The sequence below is a fragment of the Zea mays genome, chromosome 9 (assembly GCF_902167145.1).
Source record: "Zea mays cultivar B73 chromosome 9, Zm-B73-REFERENCE-NAM-5.0, whole genome shotgun sequence".
In the NCBI taxonomy this organism is placed as follows: domain Eukaryota; kingdom Viridiplantae; phylum Streptophyta; class Magnoliopsida; order Poales; family Poaceae; genus Zea; species Zea mays.
This window is the reverse complement of record NC_050104.1, coordinates 135,000,311-135,019,345: the sequence shown is the minus strand read 5'-3', so window position 1 is coordinate 135,019,345 and position 19,035 is coordinate 135,000,311. Positions and strand designations below refer to the sequence as shown.

At 49.2% G+C, this 19,035-nt stretch overlaps 2 protein-coding genes across 4 annotated transcripts; one reads left to right on the top strand and one right to left on the bottom strand.

Annotated features, from left to right (window-relative positions):
- Positions 1 to 11,721: 11,721 nt before the first annotated feature.
- On the top strand, positions 11,722 to 13,837 carry LOC100281031 (nascent polypeptide-associated complex alpha subunit-like protein). The gene is made up of 4 exons (NM_001367098.1): positions 11,722 to 11,861; positions 12,267 to 12,339; positions 13,082 to 13,212; positions 13,321 to 13,837. Exons 1-4 carry the CDS (start codon positions 11,790 to 11,792, stop codon positions 13,654 to 13,656), a joined length of 612 nt encoding a protein of 203 aa, NP_001354027.1. The 5' UTR covers positions 11,722 to 11,789; the 3' UTR covers positions 13,657 to 13,837.
- Positions 13,838 to 16,307: 2,470 nt separating this feature from the next.
- LOC100283413 (putative E3 ubiquitin-protein ligase RHC1A) lies at positions 16,308 to 18,720 on the bottom strand. 3 transcript variants are annotated; one of them, XM_008660430.3, is made up of 3 exons: positions 18,237 to 18,646; positions 17,582 to 17,613; positions 16,308 to 17,498 (listed from the first exon to the last, which is right to left on the bottom strand). In XM_008660430.3, the coding sequence occupies exon 3, from the start codon at positions 17,459 to 17,461 to the stop codon at positions 16,583 to 16,585; it is 879 nt and encodes a 292-aa protein (XP_008658652.1). In that variant the 5' UTR covers positions 17,462 to 17,498; positions 17,582 to 17,613; positions 18,237 to 18,646; the 3' UTR covers positions 16,308 to 16,582.
- Positions 18,721 to 19,035: the final 315 nt, after the last annotated feature.

Below are 19,035 nucleotides of genomic sequence, written 5' to 3'. Positions count from 1 at the left end.
ATGCTTTATTTCTTGCGGGGTCATGGCCTCCGATCCGTATAGGAGGTGGAAGGGAGTAAACCCGGTCGCCCTGCACTCAGTCGTGTTTAGTGCCCATACTGCCTCAGGTAGCAAATCGGTCCATCTGCCCTTCTTTTCATCAAGGAGCATTTTCTTGACAGCTGTGAAGATTTTCCCGTTGGCGCGTTCCACGACCCCGTTGGACTGCGGATGATAGACTGAAGCGAAGGCAAGCTTGGTGCCAATGGAGAAGCAAAAATCTTTGAAGTCTTGGTTATCAAATTGCTTGCCGTTGTCAACTGTCAGTTCGGACGGTACTCCGAAGCGGCAAACAATGTTCTGCCAGAAGAATTTTTGGGCAGTCTTTGATGTTATTGTAGAGACAGCCCGCGCCTCGATCCATTTGGTGAAGTACTCGACAGCGACGAAGGCGAACTTAAGGTTCCCCTGAGCGGTGGGCAGGGGCCCGACGATGTCCAGGCCCCAGCGCTGGAGAGGCCATGTATGGGCGATCAGCTTTGTATACTGCGAGGGGCTGCCCGACCGAGGAGAAAACTTCTGGCAGGCTTCGCAGGACCGGGTGACTCGATTTGCGGCGCAGATCATTGCGGGCCAGTAAAAACCCTGGCGGATCACCTTAGCAGCTAGGGCCCTTGGCCCTGCGTGCGAGCCGCACGTGCCACTGTGGACTTCACGTAGGATCTGCATGCCTTCGGCTTCGGTGACGCACTTAAGCATTGGCTGACTGACCCCTTTTTTGTAGAGTTGGCCTTCAATCAGTGTGAAGTCTCGGCTTCGATGTTTGAGGCGCTTGGCCTCACTGATGTCGGCTGGATGATAATACCCCTGTAGGAACAGGGTTATTGGTGATCGCCAGTCCTCGGTCATGATAAGGTTGACTATGCGGTGGCCCTCGCTGTCGTTGGTTATTTGGAGCCCTTCGGGGCTCCGGACGGCTAGCGTGCCGATGACATGAAAGAACACGTCGGAGGGTAGAGTTTCGCCCCTGGCGGCGGCCTTGGCCAATGCGTCGGCCTCTTCATTCCTGGCCCGATCCACATGCTGCAAGGTGAACCCCTTGAACTGCCTCTCGAGACTTCGGATGGCCGCGAGGTATTGCATGAGCGCGGGGTCCTTTGCCGCATAGTCTTTCTCGACTTGGCCGGCAACTACCTTGGAGTCTGTTTTGATGATGCAGGTGGTGACTCCGAGGGCCCTCAGCTTGCGAAGGCCTAGGATGACTGCTTCGTATTCTGCTATATTGTTTGTGCATCTGTCGGATTCCAGATTGAAGCTGAGTCGCGCTGCATATCTGTGCTTGACCCCAACTGGTGAGGTGATGACTACAGCGACGCCTGCCCCCGCATGGCACCATGCGCCATCGCAATGGATCGTCCAAACCTTCTCTGCGGATGGGTCTGGCTGTGTTGTTGGCCCAGTCCAGTCGACGATGAAGTCTGCCAGGACTTGAGATTTGATAGCTGTCCTGGGCTCGAAACAGATGTGGTAGCCGGAGAGTTCGGCCGCCCACTTGGCAATCCTCACCGAGGCCTCCGGGTTTCTGAATAATTCGCCGAGTCCCCTGTTTGAGGTGACTCGGACCTTGAATGCTTCGAAGTAATGGCGCAGTTTGCGCGACGACATGACGACTGCGTAGGCAATCTTCTCCAGCTCTGTCATGTTGCACTTGGACGGTGTCAGCACTTCGGAGACATAGTATACGGGGCACTGCCGGACCACGCCCTCGACAGTCTGCTCCTGTACTAGTGCCGCGCTGACCGCATGTGGCGAAGCCGCGACGTAGAGCAGTAGGGGGAGCGAGGGGTCGGGGCTGGTGAGGACGGCCAACTCTGTCAGGTACTGTTTCAATGAGGCGAAGGCCGCCGCCTGCTCTGGTCCCCAGGCGAAGTCCTTTGCACCACGGAGTGTCTTGAGGAAGGGGAGACTTTGCTCGGCAGACCTGGAGATGAATCTGTTGAGAACGGCCAATCTGCCAGTCAGTCGCTGGACGTCCCTGACGGACTGCGGAGGCGTCATGTCTAAGATGGCCTGAATCTTGGTTAGGTTGGCCTCTATGCCGCGGTGTGATACCAGATAGTCCAATATTTTGCCTTGGCGAACGCCAAAGACGCACTTTTCCGGGTTTAGGCGGAGTTGTGCGTCTCGCATGTTCGTGAATGTTTCAGCGAGGTCGGCGAGGTGGTCCTCCTTGCTCTTGCTGGCGACGACGATGTCGTCCACATATGTAAATATGTTTCTGCCGATTTGCCCCTCGAGCACAGTTTTGGTGAGCCGGGAGAAGGTGGACCCAGCGTTCTTGAGTCCCTCCGGCATTCGGATGAAGCAATATGTGTCGAAGGGTGTTATAATGCTGGTGCTAGCCTTGTCTTCTTCCTTCATGTATATCTGGTGGTAACCGGAGAAGCAATCGAGGAGGGACATGACCTCGCATCCGGCCGCGCTATCGACTATTTTGTCGATCCGCGGCAGCGGGAAATTGTCCTTTGGGCAGGCTTTATTGAGACTGGTGAAGTCGATGCACATTCGCCACTTCCCGCTCTTTTTCTGCACCATGACGACATTGGAGAGCCATGTGGGGTAGGCCACCGGCTCGATGAATTTGGCCTCCAGGAGGCGGTGCACTTCTGCCTTGGCAGCCTCCGTCTTTTCGTCGGACATCTTGCGAAGCCGCTGCTTTTTCGGCCGTACCGAAGGGTCGACTCCCAAACTGTGCTCAATTATTGAACGGCTAACCCCGACCAGGCGAAGACATCTTTGTTCTTGGCCAGGCAGCAGAGGAGCTTCTCTTCTTCATGCGAAGTGAGGTCTTCGCTGATAATGACTGTCTGCCTGGGCGTGGCCTGGTCGAGGGGGACAATCTTGGTCCCGTCGTTGCTCTGCAGCTGGGCCTTGTCGTGCTGCTTATTGGTTGGGCTGGCAGGCGCGGGGACCTCGCGTTGGGCCGTGAGGCAGTGCACGTTTCTTTGACCGGGCACGAAGTCCCGCTCTATGTTGCGCGTAGTCTGTTGATTGCCGAAGACTGTGATGACGCCTAACGAACCTGGTATCTTCATGCATAGGTACAGTCCGTGAATGGCTGCTTCGAACTTATTAATGGAGCCCCGGCCCATGATGGCATTGTAAGGATATACCATGTCCACAATGTCGAAGGTTATTTGCTCGCTTCGGGCATTGGGTGCTACACCGAAGGAGAGAGGCAGCTCTATTTTGCCGACGGGGAAGGTGCCCTTGCCACCGAAGCCATACAGCGGGTTGTCCGAAGGCTTAAGCAGGCTGTGGCTTATGCCCATGCGATCGAAGGCGTGGAGGAAGATGATGTCCGCATGGCTGCCGTTGTCAACTAGGACTTTGTGCAGGTCCCAGCCTGCCACGCTGCAATTGATCACCATGGCGTCGCAGTGGGGGGCACTGCGCAGGTCGACGTCCCGTGCGTCGAAGGTTAGCGGTATGTGGGACCACTTTGTCTGCACGACTGGACCCGTGACGGCGACATGGTTGATGCTGCGGTAATGGTCCCGCTTCTGCCGCTTGGTGTCGAAGTCAGTGCTGGACCCCCCCAGTTATCATGTGGATGACTCCGCGATATGGTTGATCGGCGAAGTCTTCCTGCTTTGGGGCATTGGGGATGTTTTGATGTTGCTGGTGTGGTGGTGGGGGTGGAGGAGGTACGATTTGTACTTCCTGATGGTGTTGGTAAGCGTGGTGCGGTGGATGCGGGGCGGGAGCGTGGATATATGGTGGGGGAGGTTGCTGGTAATTGTGCGCGACAATTCTGGGGTTGTCGGCTGGCTGCGCCCGTGCCATTCTCTCTCTGGTAGCCTTCGTTTCGGGGCAGTCTTTGGTTTGGTGGGCGCAGTCTTCGCCATGGAAGAGGCAGTAGAACCGGCGCGGCGGTTGCGCACGCCCTCGGCCCCTACCACGAGTGCCATTTCCGCGGCCCTGGGGGGGATATTCCTGGCGGCGAGGGGGGTCAGCAGCGGGATGCTGGTTGGCGATGTTGTGCACTTGCTGCTGGTTGCGGCCGTCTCGACCGGAGTCTGGCTGCGGAGTCCTTGTCCAGGTGCGGCTGAACTGTGGGGCGTCTTTCGGCTTCCTTTGGGACTCAATCTTGCGCTGGTGGAGTTCTTTGGATCTGGCGTACTTTTCAAACAACTGATATAACTCCTGGAGGCTCTTTGGCGGATCTCTAATGCAGTGGCTGTATAGGACACCGGCGCGAAGGCCACTGATAGCATAGTGGATGGCAATCTGGTCGTCGACTGAGGACAGCTGTGATTTGAGTGTTAAAAATTTGCGGTAATACTCCCTCAGAGTCTCCTTTTCCAGCTGCTTGCAGAGCGAGAGTTCGGCTAGGGCGTCGGTGTCTGGGCGGTACCCATGGAAGTTGAGCAGGAACTTGTCGCGGAGACTTCTCCAGGAATCAATGGACAGCGGAGGCAACCTGGTGAACCAGGTGAGTGCCGGGCCCTCGAGGGCGATGATGAAAGACTTCGCCATTGTGGCGTCGTCCCCTCCGGAAGATGCAACGGCGACCTGATAACTCATTATGTATTGAGCAGGGTCGGTGCTGCCGTTGTACTTGGGATAGGTCCCTGCCCGGAAATTAGCTGGCCAAGGCGTCACTTGCAGGTGTGGCGCTAGGGGACTTCGCTCATCGAGATAGTTGACCCCTTGGAACGGCGCGGCGTGCGGGAAGGTGAAGTCGCGCTGGGGGAAGCGCGGGTCCTCCGGTTGCGCGCGGTGTTGCAGGGGGGCCCATGCTGCAGGCCGAAGTGGCCTTCGCGCGTGTCTTCGAGTTGTGCGCGCTGCTGGAGGGGTGCCTCGTGCTGCAGGCCGGGATGACCTTCGCGCTGCATCAGCGCGATCTCCCGCTCGAGTTCCTGGGCCTTCTGCTCTTCGTCGCGTATCATTTGCCGCACTTTGGCTAGTGCGGACACACGCTGGCGCTTGGCCTCCAGTATCTCCTTCTGCCTCTGGAGATTGCGGTTCTTGAGGCGCAGGGCGCGCAGCTGTAGCTGTTCTTCTACTGAGACGCCGAGGACTTCACCGTCCTCGGTGAGGTCTGCGCCCTCCAGTGGTGCGAAGCCTGAGGGCAGTTGCGATTGTCCTTCAAGGTTGCAGGTGCGGAGGGTGTCGTCTTCGCAGGTGCGAGGAACATTGTCTTCAGTGGCCTCTTGGTGGGTGGATTGGGTGAGGACGAGGGCCTTGCCCTTTCTTGCGGCGAGCAGTGCTGCCTTCGCAGCCTCGTCAGCCTTCGGGTTAGCTCTCTTGGGTGCCATCGCGGGTGGTTTTCTCGTAGCACGAACGGTGGGCGCCGAATGTTGGAACTTGCTCTCGGTTGCAAGAGGATCCAACAAGGGTGAACAGTGGTGTCAACAGGGCTCACGCGCTAGATGGCAAAAGCTCTGTTAATCTGGCCTCTCACGGGCACTGTGCGGGGGTATTTATAGGTACCTGAGCGCCCAGCGCCTTGTGTTAAGGACGCATGTGCCCTCAGCTACCCAGGTTATCCCCAGAATATTCCCATAAAGCAGGGTTACAGACTGTAATTATAGGAATGCCTTTACAAATGAGGCCCGTAGCACACAGCGGCCACGCGGGGCCCGTTACAATGGGCCGGATCGCACGTGGGCCTCCGAACTGGACAAGGCCGCGCGGTGGGAGGACCTCGTCGCAGGCCTTCGTCTGGTGTCGCATCGAGCGAAGGGTGTCCCTGCCCGTTTTGTCTTCGTCGGACCAACGACTGTGGCGAAGACTTCAAGCGGAGGGTGGCGGCTTTGCCTTCGCCCCAACACGGGGTCGCTTCGGTGGCCGGTCACTGGGGCCGACCTTCTTTTTCACATATTTAGACAACAATTGATCAAAAGTCGGGCCAGGCTTGATCAGCCGACCAGCTGCTTTAAATGTATTTGTTTTCCACGTACCTATCTCTGGTCGTCGTGGTTTGAAGGTACGTGGTCGCTGCGAGTCCTGAGCATGGCCGGACCGTCCGCCAGAGTCCTCCGGACCGTCCGGAGAAGCGTCGGACCGTCCGCGTCGGGACGGCGGACTGTCCGTGATGCGCAGCACGGGTTCCCGCAACTGTCTCCCTGTCTGCGCTTGCCCCCCAGTGCTAGAGGCTGTGATGGTCACCTTCAGGGTCTCCCCTCCATCGGGAGTCTTCTCGGCCACCACTTTCCTGCAAGAAACTTTACAATCCCCATCGGCCTTTTTAGCATTGCCGATGATTGTTTCCTTGCCTTTGCCTTTATCGGCTGTATTTGGCCGAACCAGGACTTTCTTGCCCTCGAAGTCAATCATGTTCATCGGAAAGGGCTCTGTATCCACCTGCATTTCCTGAAATTTCAATCGTCCTTCGTTAATGGCCAATTGAATCTGTCGCCGAAATACATTACAATCATTAGTGGCATGAGAAAATGAGTTATGCCACTTGCAGTACGCACGACGTTTTAGCTCGTCGGCGGATGGAACAGTGTGATTTATTTTAATATTGTTATTTTTAAGTAACTCATCAAATATTTTATCACATTTACCAACATTAAATGTAAACTTTACCTCCTCTTGCCGTTTCTTTTGAACCGGCTGTAAGGAAGCACAAGCCGAAGATTTGGCCTGCTTTGGCCAAACCATTTCAGCAGCGTACACTTCTGTTGATTCGTCATCTGAGCTACTTTGGTCGCATTCTACTATGTGTACGTTGTGACGCATTGTTTTAGCAGTTTCTTTGCTCCGGCTTTCGCAAGCCAAAGCTCTCTGGTGTAACTGTGCTAGTGTAAAAAATTGGATGCCTTCTAATCTTTCTTTTAAATAATATCGCAGACCATTAAAGGCTAATCCTACTAGCTGTTTCTCTGCTAAATGAATTTGAAAGCATCGGTTTCTTGTATCTCGGAATCTCCGGATGTAATCATTAACCGATTCATCTTTTGTCTGTCGCAACGACACTAAATCTACCAAATCCAACTCATAGTCACCGGAGAAAAAATGATCATGAAATTTTTGTTCTAGATCCCCCCATGATGAAATGGAATTAGGAGGTAAAGTGGCATACCATGCAAACGCGGTTCCTGTTAGCGATAATGAAAATAAACGTACGCGAAATGCCTCTGTGTCGGCCAATTCTCCCAATTGTGCTAAGAACTGGCCTATATGTTCGCGTGTGTTTTTCCCTTGATCACCCGAAAATTTTGCGAATTCGGGTATCCTGGTTCCCTGTGGGTATGGGTGGTGATCAAATCGGCTGTCATAAGGTTTCCGATATGATTGCCCCCAGGGACCATGCTTACTCCGAGCTTATCTCGGAACGCGCCGGCTATTTCTTCCCTTACTATATCAATGGCAGCCGGTGCGAGACCACCGGCTCTCTGGTCAAACATAGGTGGGGTTGGCTGGATATTAGCATGTTGTCTTTCCCCCCATTGGTTTGAGTTACGTGGTGCATTTTCATTTGCCCTATATGGGTCATAGGTTTGATCGTTTCTTTCCGGCCTCCTGGGTGGGGCCGGAAAGCTTTCCTGGGCTCTGGATCTTAAATTAATGGGTTGATGCATTGTATAGTGCGATGGGAAGTGCTGCTGGGACGGGTGAGGATTCTGGTAACAATCCTCCTCAAAAAGGTCATGTGCGGACTGTCCGGACATTGGCCCGGACCGTCCGTGATTATGTGCGGACCGTCCGTTGTTGTACGCGGACGGTCCGACTGGGTAGTTTAGATTCTGTGTCGTGTGTGGTGGTTCGGGCACATATCTAGGTAACTCATTAAAAATCGGCCCGACTGTTGTTGGTCCAGACGGTCCGCGCTCACGTGCGGACGGTCCGGGCATGTGCAGATCGGCTGATTTGCTGTCGATTTGCGGTTGCTCAGGGTATGTGTCCATCGGCATCCCATAAAGGGGTTGTGACTGGTCGTGACAACCTGTAGCCGATGTGTTACGCGTGTTACCTCCTAACTCAACCTCGTGCGAAGGAAAATTTGTGATACTAGATTTATCAAATGCACGTACTAGTCTCTTAAGATCGCTTTGCATACCCCCTATGATGTTCTGCATTTGTTCACGCTGATCTTCTACATAATTTCTAAGAGATTGCAGATCGTTGGTATTACTTACATTGGGGATATCTGGCGTGGGTTGGAGCGAAGCCGGATCCGTCGCCCGATGTCAAACGACCTTGTTGTTCCTGTCCACTTTGAAGTTAGCCAAGAACTTTGCTTTCGCCTCCTGGATCATCCGCTCCTTGTGCTCCTCGAACTGGAGCTGCTCGTCAGCCGGCAAGGTTTCCCAAGTCGGCTCTATGATGTTGCTTGGAGAAATATCAGAGCTATCCCTTGAACCGGCCATTGAGGGCCGATTTGATGAGCTTAGATATGTATGTCCCCAGCGAAGTCGCCAAAAAGTATGTTGACGCTTTTTTGGAGCGCCAAATACTCAAGAAGAACCGGTGGCGGTGCTCTCTGGTCAGGCGCGGACGGTCCGCGGCCTGGGGCCGGACGGTCCGCGACCTGGCACAGGGGCTAGGGTTTCCTGCCTGACGGCCGGACGGTCCGCGCGTGCGCAGGGGCGGCGGAAGATCACCGGTGGCGCCTGGATCTCGCTCCCGGGAGGGACCCCGTCGGGGAGGAGAGATCCTAGGGGTTGTCTAGGCTCGGGCCGGCCGACCTAGACTCCTCTAATCGGCGTAGAGTCGAAGAGAGGCGAAGAATTTGGGGATTGAGAGGCTAAACTAGAACTAGACTAGAACTACTCCTAATTGTACTGGAAATAAATGCGAATAGAAGTTGTATTGATTCGATTGATGATTACAAATCGGTCGTAGACCTCTCTATTTATAGAGGAGGGGGGCTGGACCCTTTACACAACTGATTCCGAGCTAATTCCGCGAATATAGCTAACAACCGTAGTACAAAACTCGGAACCCTAATCTGTTCTGCGCACGCGCGGACCGTCCGGCCCACAGGCGCGGACTGTCCGGCCTCAGGGCCGGACCGTCCGCCAGCTCTTTTTTGGTTCAAACACATATGTACCTTCAGTTGTTACGAAAGAGAATAAGATTTTGTTGTACCAAGTAACAAAGATGTTGCAACTGTACCTTCTATTTTGGTTTTCTCAGGGAAAGCACGCAACAAAGTCCACATACTCCACTTTCATGTCCTTTCAGTTACTAGGAGGGAGGGAAAGGGAACCCCAAAAATTAGCTACTAGTTAATGATTCCGTGCACTGCCATGGTGGAAAGCAAGGTTTTAAATAGCCGGCTATAGCGTCGATATATCCCGATATATCTTTTTTAGCAGCGAAAAGTTACGCCGTTTAGCCCGATATAGCCCGATATATCCAGCTATATCGCGATATATCCCGATATTTGCACTTTTTGGAAGTTTGGTGATAAATTCATTTTCCCGCTATTTAAAACACTGGTGGAAAGATATTCACCCAAGCTTAAGTAGTTCTTAAGTTCTACTCCCTTTCAAATTATAAGATGTTTTGGGGGTTTTTTAGAGACATAATTTTTTGCTATGCATCTAGACATAGTGTATATGTAAGTGCATAGCAAATACTATATATATCTAAAAAAACCACAACTTATAAATTGGAATAGAGGGAATACTCTCTAAACATCATAATTCACAAAATTAACAGATTTAAGACTTAAAAATAACTCTTAGTTACTGTTGTCTATCCTTAATTATCCCCTAATTTAAGGTTCCATTAAGGATACAGAGCTACACAAATATTTGCAAGACATACTTAGTTTAAAATTCTCATCAAGTTATCAGGACCTCACAGTTCCCGCAAACCAGTTCCAAGAATTACACAAATATTAGTGTCCACTCCATTGAATCTCCACATAAGTGTGTTCTTTAATTTTCTATACCAGTTTACAGTACATACAATGGTGCTGATAACTGAAGATAATTGCACGAGCACGAGCACAGCGAGTAGGAGTGCTATATTCTTTCTTGCGTTTACAGGTAGCATCATCACAACTGGGAAAAGTAGGTGTGCTGCGAAGAGGAGCTGGGGCGGCAGGGGACCAATGCTGCAAATTCAGATGACTATGATCACATGGAAATAAACTCGTTGCTTTGATCCAAACACCGCATGACGTTAGAAAAAGGAAATGAACTTGAGGCCACCATCTGGCCATGCCCATTCGAGACACACATATATATACACTCTTCTAACTTTAATAGAGATCACCATAAATATATAACCTTATTTTTTAAGGGCATGTTTAGTTGGTTTAGTCCACATACTAAAGTTTAGTTAGAAAACTAAAATTTAGTCCATACTTTGTTTGGTTATAGGGAATAAAAGTATTCAGAGCATATTAAATGAATAATAAGAAGATCAAAATATTCAGAGCATATTAAATGAATAATAAGAAGATCAAAATACTCCTTAGCATGCTCCCACAATTACTGCAACTGAAATAAATGAGGAGTAAAAAGTGAAATTAATATGGTTTAGTTTATTTTGGTCACTCCTTGAGGGACTAGAAACTAAAGCAGTTTAGTCCATGTTTTAGTTCCACCGTATAGCAATTTAGAGACTAATTAAGGTCATGTTTGGTTCCTTTAGTCACTTGGCTAAAATTTAGTCACTAAAGTACCTCATTTAGTTCCAGTGACCAAACAAGACTAAAGAGCATTACTTTTTGTGAATAATGACTGTATTACCCCTATTAATTAGTGGTTGTTTGTTGCAAAAAGAAAGTGAAGAGGGCAAATAAGGTAAAGATCATACTTTAGTCCTTTTTAGTCACCTTCTTTGTAATTAAAGAACTAAAGTTTAGTCATCCTACTTTAGTCATCATGTTTGTTTCTTTAGGGACTAAAATTGACTAAACTTTAGTCACTCCAAATCAAACGGGGCCTAAATAAGACTAAAATAAAGAGACTAATCTTTAGTCCATAAAATCAAACGTGCCCTTAACAGAGGTCATGGTCGTTCAACCGATAAGGGGAGCTAGAAAAGAACATGACGTTGTGGTGAACAAAGTCCGACATAGTCCTATTTAGTCTCCATTACCGAATGGAAGGACTAAAATATAGACTAATTGATTTTAGTGTCTAGCCCTTTATATAGGTACTAAAAAGAAACTAAAGGACAATATTTAATTCAATTGCCCTTGCCTAAAAAATCGGCGAAAATAAGAAAAAGGAGTATTTCGGTATTTATATTCTGTATTTAATGTGTTTAGAATCTATTTAGCTCTACAACCAAATAAGACATGAACTAAACTTTAGACCAAGACTAATAGAACCAAACATGGTTGTAGTGGGAAAGATCTGGACTAAACTTTAGTCAGTAGTCGGAAACAAGAGAAAAATAAAAAGAAGCCAATGTGTACGAGAGAGTGCACCAAGTGATAGTGATAGACAATTTTTTCAACCTCGTCAAACTTGAGTTCGTGGTGTACACTTTAAAGTGCTCTATCAAAATAGTAAATTAGTCTCTAGGTCTAATTTTGTTTTGTTAATTCTGGATTTATATGTCTAAACTATTTAGCTAACTTTTTAGAGTAAAACTATTTTTGATGAAAGTTCCAAACAACCCTGCCGCTGCCCATCACCAACTTCCCTTCGGTTCGGACACCTATACTGTACGATCTTTTTAGAGTGTATGTAAATTCCCAACAAATGGAGGTGTTTAGTGTGATTCAACCTCCAATAAATAATGCCCGCACGCGCGAGTCTGCTCTAGGGTTTTTTGCCAAGTCGCCGCCGTCGCTCTGCCCGCATTCCCTTCCACAACACCGAGACGCCAGGATGACGGCGCAGACTGCGGAGGAGCTCGCCACCCAGATCGAGCAGCAGAAGCTCGAGGAGCAGAAGACCGAGGTGAGATTTCGCACACACTCCTCCCGAACGGTCCGAATCAGAAGGGGAATCGCTGTCGCATAGGCTATGGATACTGCAGTCCAAAATAGATTTGATGTTTTATTTCTAGCTGCAGATCCACGAACTTGAAGTAGAATGATTTCGTAGGTGGGTCTTGCTGGACCATGTAAAGCTCCATCATTTTATAGGAGCATTATTTATTTATTATTATATTATTGTTATGGACGGTGGAAATGGTTGGTTCTGATAGACTCGGCTTTTCGTGGACTGTTATTTTTGTTACGGGGGCGGCGCGATTCTTCTAATCTCGCTTGCCGTCTCGCAATATGTTTTCGTGGTAATGTTGTCCATCAACTATTCGGATGTGTGCCACTGGCATACTTATCTGTTTAATGCCATGAACAGGCAGAGGAGGTTGTGGTGGAGGATGAGGAGGACGACGACGATGAGGACGATGAGGATGATGATGAACTTGACGGTGAGTTACTATGATCTGAGAATGTCTCTTTAGTTCTATTCAGATAATGTGTGAAACAGTGATGGCTTGATATCTTGGAGCTTGTAATGTTTATTAACTCGTTGTCACCCTTCACCCGTCTGTATCATTTATGTGAAATGATTTGGCACTTCTAGTTCTGGATGCTTAATCGTGAACTGCTGTGCCTGTACATGTACATAATAGAGTAAGGGATATGTATAGATTTGTTTCTGGCACTGTAAATTGATATGTGAATGTGATTTCGATTGTACAGTCAAGTGTATTGTGAGCAGGATATCTTCATGTCTGATGTATCATATTTCCATGTATTTAAAGCCAGTTATTGACTTTTGTCTCAATGTATGAAGATCCAGAGTGGATTTTGTTAAGTTTGACGTTATGCATAGCTTGTCAATGCTTGTAGGTGGTTGATGTTTTTGCTGCTACTGGTTAACATAACTGCCCTATTGCACTGTCTATATTGTTTTATCTATATCAGCTACATATCAACCACATCCTTGGAAAACACACACCCCAGCTATAAACAGTAAACTGAATTGCTTAGTTAGGCAGTCTCATTTGTTTGTGATCAGTGCAGAAGCCTGTGTGGGCAAACAAATGCTATGCCATTAGTTTTCCTGTTAACCTGCACCCTTTGAATTTGCTGTCTGTTTTTATCTCTGGTGTGTGAAACAATTGCAGACCTGTATCTGACAAGTATTGGTGTCATTTTCATCTTCAGGACAAGAAGGGGATGCCAGCGGCAAGTCAAAGCAAAGCAGGAGTGAGAAGAAGAGCCGCAAAGCCATGCTGAAGCTTGGCATGAAGCCCATCACTGGTGTCAGCCGTGTCACTGTGAAGAAAAGCAAGAATGTAATTCACCACGCAAACTGGCCTATCTTTATTGTTGTCTGGCTAACATGGTATATATTATCTTTATTGTTGTCTGGCTAACATGATAAATGCACATATTTTTCCCAGATACTGTTTGTCATCTCGAAGCCAGATGTGTTCAAGAGCCCGAACTCAGACACATACGTCATATTCGGCGAGGCCAAGATCGAGGACCTCAGCTCCCAGCTGCAGACCCAGGCCGCAGAACAGTTCAAGGCCCCTGACTTGAGCCAGATCACGAGTCCAGAGACTTCTGGCCCGGGCCAGGAAGACAATGACGAGGAGGTCGACGAAACTGGTGTTGAGGCCAAGGACATCGAGCTGGTGATGACCCAGGCATCTGTTTCGAGGCCCAAGGCTGTCAGGGCCCTCAAGGCTTCTAATGGGGACATTGTCACTGCCATTATGGATCTGACAACTTAAAACCATTTTTTTTTCTCTCTCCCTTTGGAGTGCCATGCTATGCAGCTTGAGTGTTATCTGTGGACCATATGGTTAGAGATGTTAGCATGATGGCTTCTTCTGTCAAGGTCATTCAAACACGGTTTCATCTTTGCTGGCTGTGGTTCTGGTGTTTCAGTAATGTCATTCAATGGCTCTGCAATGCCCACTGTTCCTTTACATTTTTCATTACCTCTATCTGATATGTTAACTGTCAGCTCCTCGTGTTTACTGTCAGAACCTCCGTTCGTAGTTCGTCATGTTTTAAGCGCGGCTGCTCTTTAATAGCCTGTTCGCTTTTTAATAGTATGTTTGGTTTGAGGAATAAGGTAGTCTATCTTTTAATTTCTCACTTTTTTATTTAGTTTGTGGAATGGAATATCCATCACCATTCTATTCCTCATAGATCAATAATTAATAATAATACGAGGAATATGTTTATTCTATTAGAACAATAATTAGTAATAATATGAGTAATATGTTTATTTTATCAAATTTGTGAAATGGACTTATAATTTCATAATTCTTCAAACAAACACACCATAAGTATGCTGCCAGGGCTGCTTCGTGTTTGTAAGATTGCAGTAACCCTCATGGGCAGGTAGGTACAGATTCATTCCAGAGCAGAGACCTTCGGAGTAGACCGAGCCCTAGGTGCAGAGATGAAACAGGGCGGGCACTGCAGTCTCCAGCGGTAGCGAGACCTGGTTACCACGTGTCAGTGTGTCACGCCGGTGTGTCGGCAACGGGTGGTGACATCACGGAAGGATGTGCATTTTGCAAGCAATTCCTGAGAAAAAGCCCAGAAATTAAAATGAGTCTTAACAGAACTTCGCACTTGAGGCAGCATCTGGATTTGTGTAATCTCCACTGGTCGCTCGCCACGCATGGCCACAGAGCGTAGACACGGCTTCCGGCCTTCCGCGCCTGCAACACTGGTGGCGCTGCAAACGCTCTGCTCCTCTGATCCCATGAACCATGCTTATTAGCTTGGTTTTAGTCCAAATCGACCTTTATTGATTGTACCGTGTTTTGTCTCTATAAATTACAGCTACACCAAATTTGAACAGCTATCCGAAGCGAAGGGATCGTCGTGCTTCAGTTAAATCTTATTCGGTTATTCCTACGTCTTATGAATTGTCATATGAATTGGATGAGATTTAGAAAAAAATAAAGATTTTAACTTACTATGAATTTAAAAAACCCACCAAATCCTCTCTCTAATTCATATGAATTACTCCCTCCGGTTTCCTATTAGTTGTCGTTTTGGATAAGGTTCGAGTCAAACTTATAAAATTTTGACTACAAATAACTATTTTGTTATTTAGTTTTGGAACCTAATATTTATATGTGCCAATTTATCATAAAAAGTAATTTTATAAAAGTATAAATGTATTAAGAGTTCATTTGTATTTTAACAAAAAACATTGGTCAAAGTTATATTTTGGAGACTGTGTCGTTGTCCTAAACGATAACTAATAGGAAACCGAAGGGAGTAAGATGAAATCGAACATGCCCTTAAAAAAAGTGGCTGGACAGCAACGTGTTCTGCTCTCGTGGTCACCACAACCAGTCTCCCACCGGGGGCGATGGCAACAAAACGCCGGAAGTTTCGCAGGAATGCTAAGGACAATGACCGGGCAACTGGCAAAGCACCAGCGAACCGCGACGAATCAGTCTATTCATTTGGCTTTAATCTGTACCATTTTCTACTGATTCTATGTTGTTTTTATCTGTGTGTATTACAGCTGCAGCAGATAACGAAGCGAACAGCCATGCACGCCATGGAACCATTCTCATTCGTGCGTGTGCGTCCTCCATCAGCTGCCCTGCCCAATGGCTCCAAGTTCAGGGTTGCCTCACGCCACCACATCACGACGACAGCACATGCTGGCGAAAGTCCAGCTGGAGATAAACTCTAGCGAGACCGTGGACAGGAAGACACCGACCGGTAGTCTAACGGCCTGCTACCATGTGGGATAAGAATATACATGTAAAACCGGAGAGGATTAGAGAGGCTAAAATCACTTACTTATTCTATTTTGAATTCTATTTTGAATAAAAAGGATTTTAGTGTCTCCAATCCTATTCGGTTTTTTTACTCCCAAACTAGCCGACAGGAAAGAAGCACCAACTGCATTGCAAAACAGCTTGCCATTGTCATAATCAACGCAAGTTTCTAACAAAACAGTTCAGTGATGAATTGCAAATGGCTCAATACAGAAATGGACACCAACGCCCTATGCAATATAAGATCCGTAGAAATGCTTGCCATTGGCTTAATCATTAATGAAGAGGTCGGCATACACAAGGTGCCACGAGGTGAAAACAGAGCAACAGCTAGCCAAGCGAAGCCAGGAGGTAGCAGGCAGATGAACCAGCCAAAGTGCATTGGCTCCACTGTGAGTAATTTTCCAGCCAATCATGTCCATGTATTTATTCTCATACCACAGCACAAAATCTTTCAAAAATGAAAGCACGGACATGCTAGCCAAGCTGTGCTCCACTGCTCCTAGAGCGGGTGGTGAAGGAACGGTCACAGTCGTCCATCTTTATCTTTTTCGGTAACTGACAGCTTTGCGAGTAATTATTTGTACAGTCGCAACAAACAATCAGCCGAACATGGGCGATCATAACTTTAGCCTCTTTTAAAAAGAAGCCGAACATCCATTAATCAGGCTTATACTAATTGTTTGCAAGCTCACAAACAAGTAAACAAAACCAAGTGCCTGTGATGATACCGTGGTAATAATAATATACTTGCAAGGAGAAGCATCGTGTGGCGATCATTAACAAACCATACAGTACAGATTGAGATCCCACCACATTAAAGCCCATTAGACCAGCGTATTTGACCCAAAAAAACAAACAGTATTTCGAACCTGAGCAAAGATTACCAGAGGCTAATCTAGCGAGAACTACTTGATGAGCGGAAAGGCCACAGGAACGAGAACGGGTTCCTTCTCCTTTGACGCCCACTGGTTCTCCCGCTGCTGCTTGAACTACTTGAGCTCTGGCTCTGGTCGGTTGATCTCGCGCGCGAGCAGCTAGCACCGGTGGCAGAGCCCTGTGGCGGGAGCTCGTAACGGCAAACGGGGCAGGAATTGTGCTGCTCTAACCAAGGAACTATGCAGTCGGAGTGGTACAGGTGCTTGCATGGCATCTCTCTTGCTTCTTCGGATCCCATCTCGAACTTCTCCTTGCAGATAGGGCAGTGCGAGTCCCCACTGAGATGCCTCTGGGTGATCTTCACTGTGGGCATAGCGTCGATCGAGGACTGTGCAGCAGGTGGTGGTCCTCGGCGATCATTCTGGGTCAACTGCTCGATAAGATCATCCAGTCCAGGGCCAACGAAGTAGTCCGCGATGTTGGCCCTCCTCATGCCGCCGCCGCCGCCGCCGCCGCCACGTCGTCCATTGACGAAAACATCGAAACCGTTGTCCTCGGTGAGGTGGCCGGGGAGCTGGCCACGGAAGAGCAGCCATGGCCCTGAACCGAACTCCATCTCCAGGTCTGAAAAGAAGTTCGGCCTCCCTCTGACATCAACCTCCCGGTTCATCCCTGCCATACCATGCCGCATCACGGCGGAGATCGCCTCCATGATCCCGAACCGTGGGTCGCGATGGAAATCAGGATCCGTCCCAACGAAGTGGCTCATGAGAGCATCTACATCATCCATTTCAGCCACAAACCCAGAATCGCAGTAGGGACAAACCATCTCCCGGCCCCGTGGCCTCACCCTCTGTCGGCACTGGTAACACCAGTATGCTTGCCTGCCAGCTGACATTTCTTTTGGTTGGTTGATGTATCGCCTCGCCTGCCAACTGCAAAACCGGCAACGTTTCCAAGATCTGAGCACAGAGCTCCACTAGACAGATAGCCATATAAAATTTGAAACACAACTTACATGATCCAACTAGACCACCCAAGACAAGTATGCTGATAAGAAGCCATATGATCAGAACTATATAAAATCTAAACCAAGAAGACTTAATTGAGTGCCAAAAACTTTCCAGATAAGTACCTATAATACTTCTCTTTGCAGTGAAAAGATTATTCATACATAACTATGCGAATTTCTGCGAAGCTGTTCCTAGTCCTAGAGGACCAAGATGTGAACTTGAACGATCGAAATCGTTAAACTTTGCCTCAGACAACAGAAACTGCTAAAGCTTTTCTCCCACCCATGCCTTTCTTCCCAGAATTAGTTTCTTCAATAGGAAGGCAGCGAAAGAAGACGGGAGAGGCAAGAGGATCCATACGAGGATAGCCTTCTAGTCCTCCACCTTAATTGGGCACCAACAGGTTAATACCGCGCGGGTGCGCCTACCAACATCTTAGATCGATCTCGCGCACTGAAGAACAGCGCTACGAAAAACCTAAACTAACCGCAGACGCAATCACGGCTCGGGTTGGATTCGTGGGGCACCACGTGGCAAGCGAAACCCCACAGGCCACAACAAACTGAATGAACGGGGGAAGAAATGTTTGGATCCGAGTGGGGACCAAAGCTGCGGCTCGGAACACGGTAATCCACAGCCCGGATGGCACAGATTACTTACCCAACGGACGAAGAAGCCGTCGATCCCCGACCGTAGTCCTCCACCGCCACCACGAGGGAGGAGCGGCGCCGCGGCAACCACCAGCAGACGGTGGTGAGAGCCTGAGAGGGAGGGGCGGAGGCCGCCACGAACAGGGGTGTGGGGAGCGGAATGATGAAAGCACGGGGGCCGCCAGAGCAGAGGCTGCAATTTACACCCGCTTGACTCCGCTGGGGCCCACCCCGCCCACGGTGCTACACAGTCGCTGTCCCCCTCGCGTGGGTCCACACGGCAGCGGCAGGCCGTCCCAGCAAGGCATCGATGGGATGCCCCCTCGTGTCCCGAGCCCGGGGGCGCGCGCCCCCTTGCTTTCAGCGAGATGCTTCCACTAGTGGCCGGGCCCGGGAGGGCGCGGGACTAGTATGCCGCGCGCCCCGCCGACATGGCCCGTAGACCCTGCCCTGGAGCTGGAGCTGAGCTGCGGAGGAGACGGCTCAGGTCAGATGGAGCTGGAAAGGCTTTGGGTGGGGCCCAGCGCTAATGTTCCGTGGGCCGCGCGAAACGACGCTGGATCGGCCGTCTGCTGGATGAACGGACGGACGGATGGGGACGTCCTGTCACGTGGTGCTGCGTCAATGTGCCGGGACTCGTGTCGTGGCACAGGCCACAGTTATGCTTTCCGTCTCTTCTGTGTGGACCCTTCTACAATATACTCCCTATAAAGGAACCACAGTACTCACTATTACTAGTCTACTACCTTTGTTGTACGTTCGTACGTTCATAATAAATACCAAGTACTTTGTTGTATGATGTAAATAGA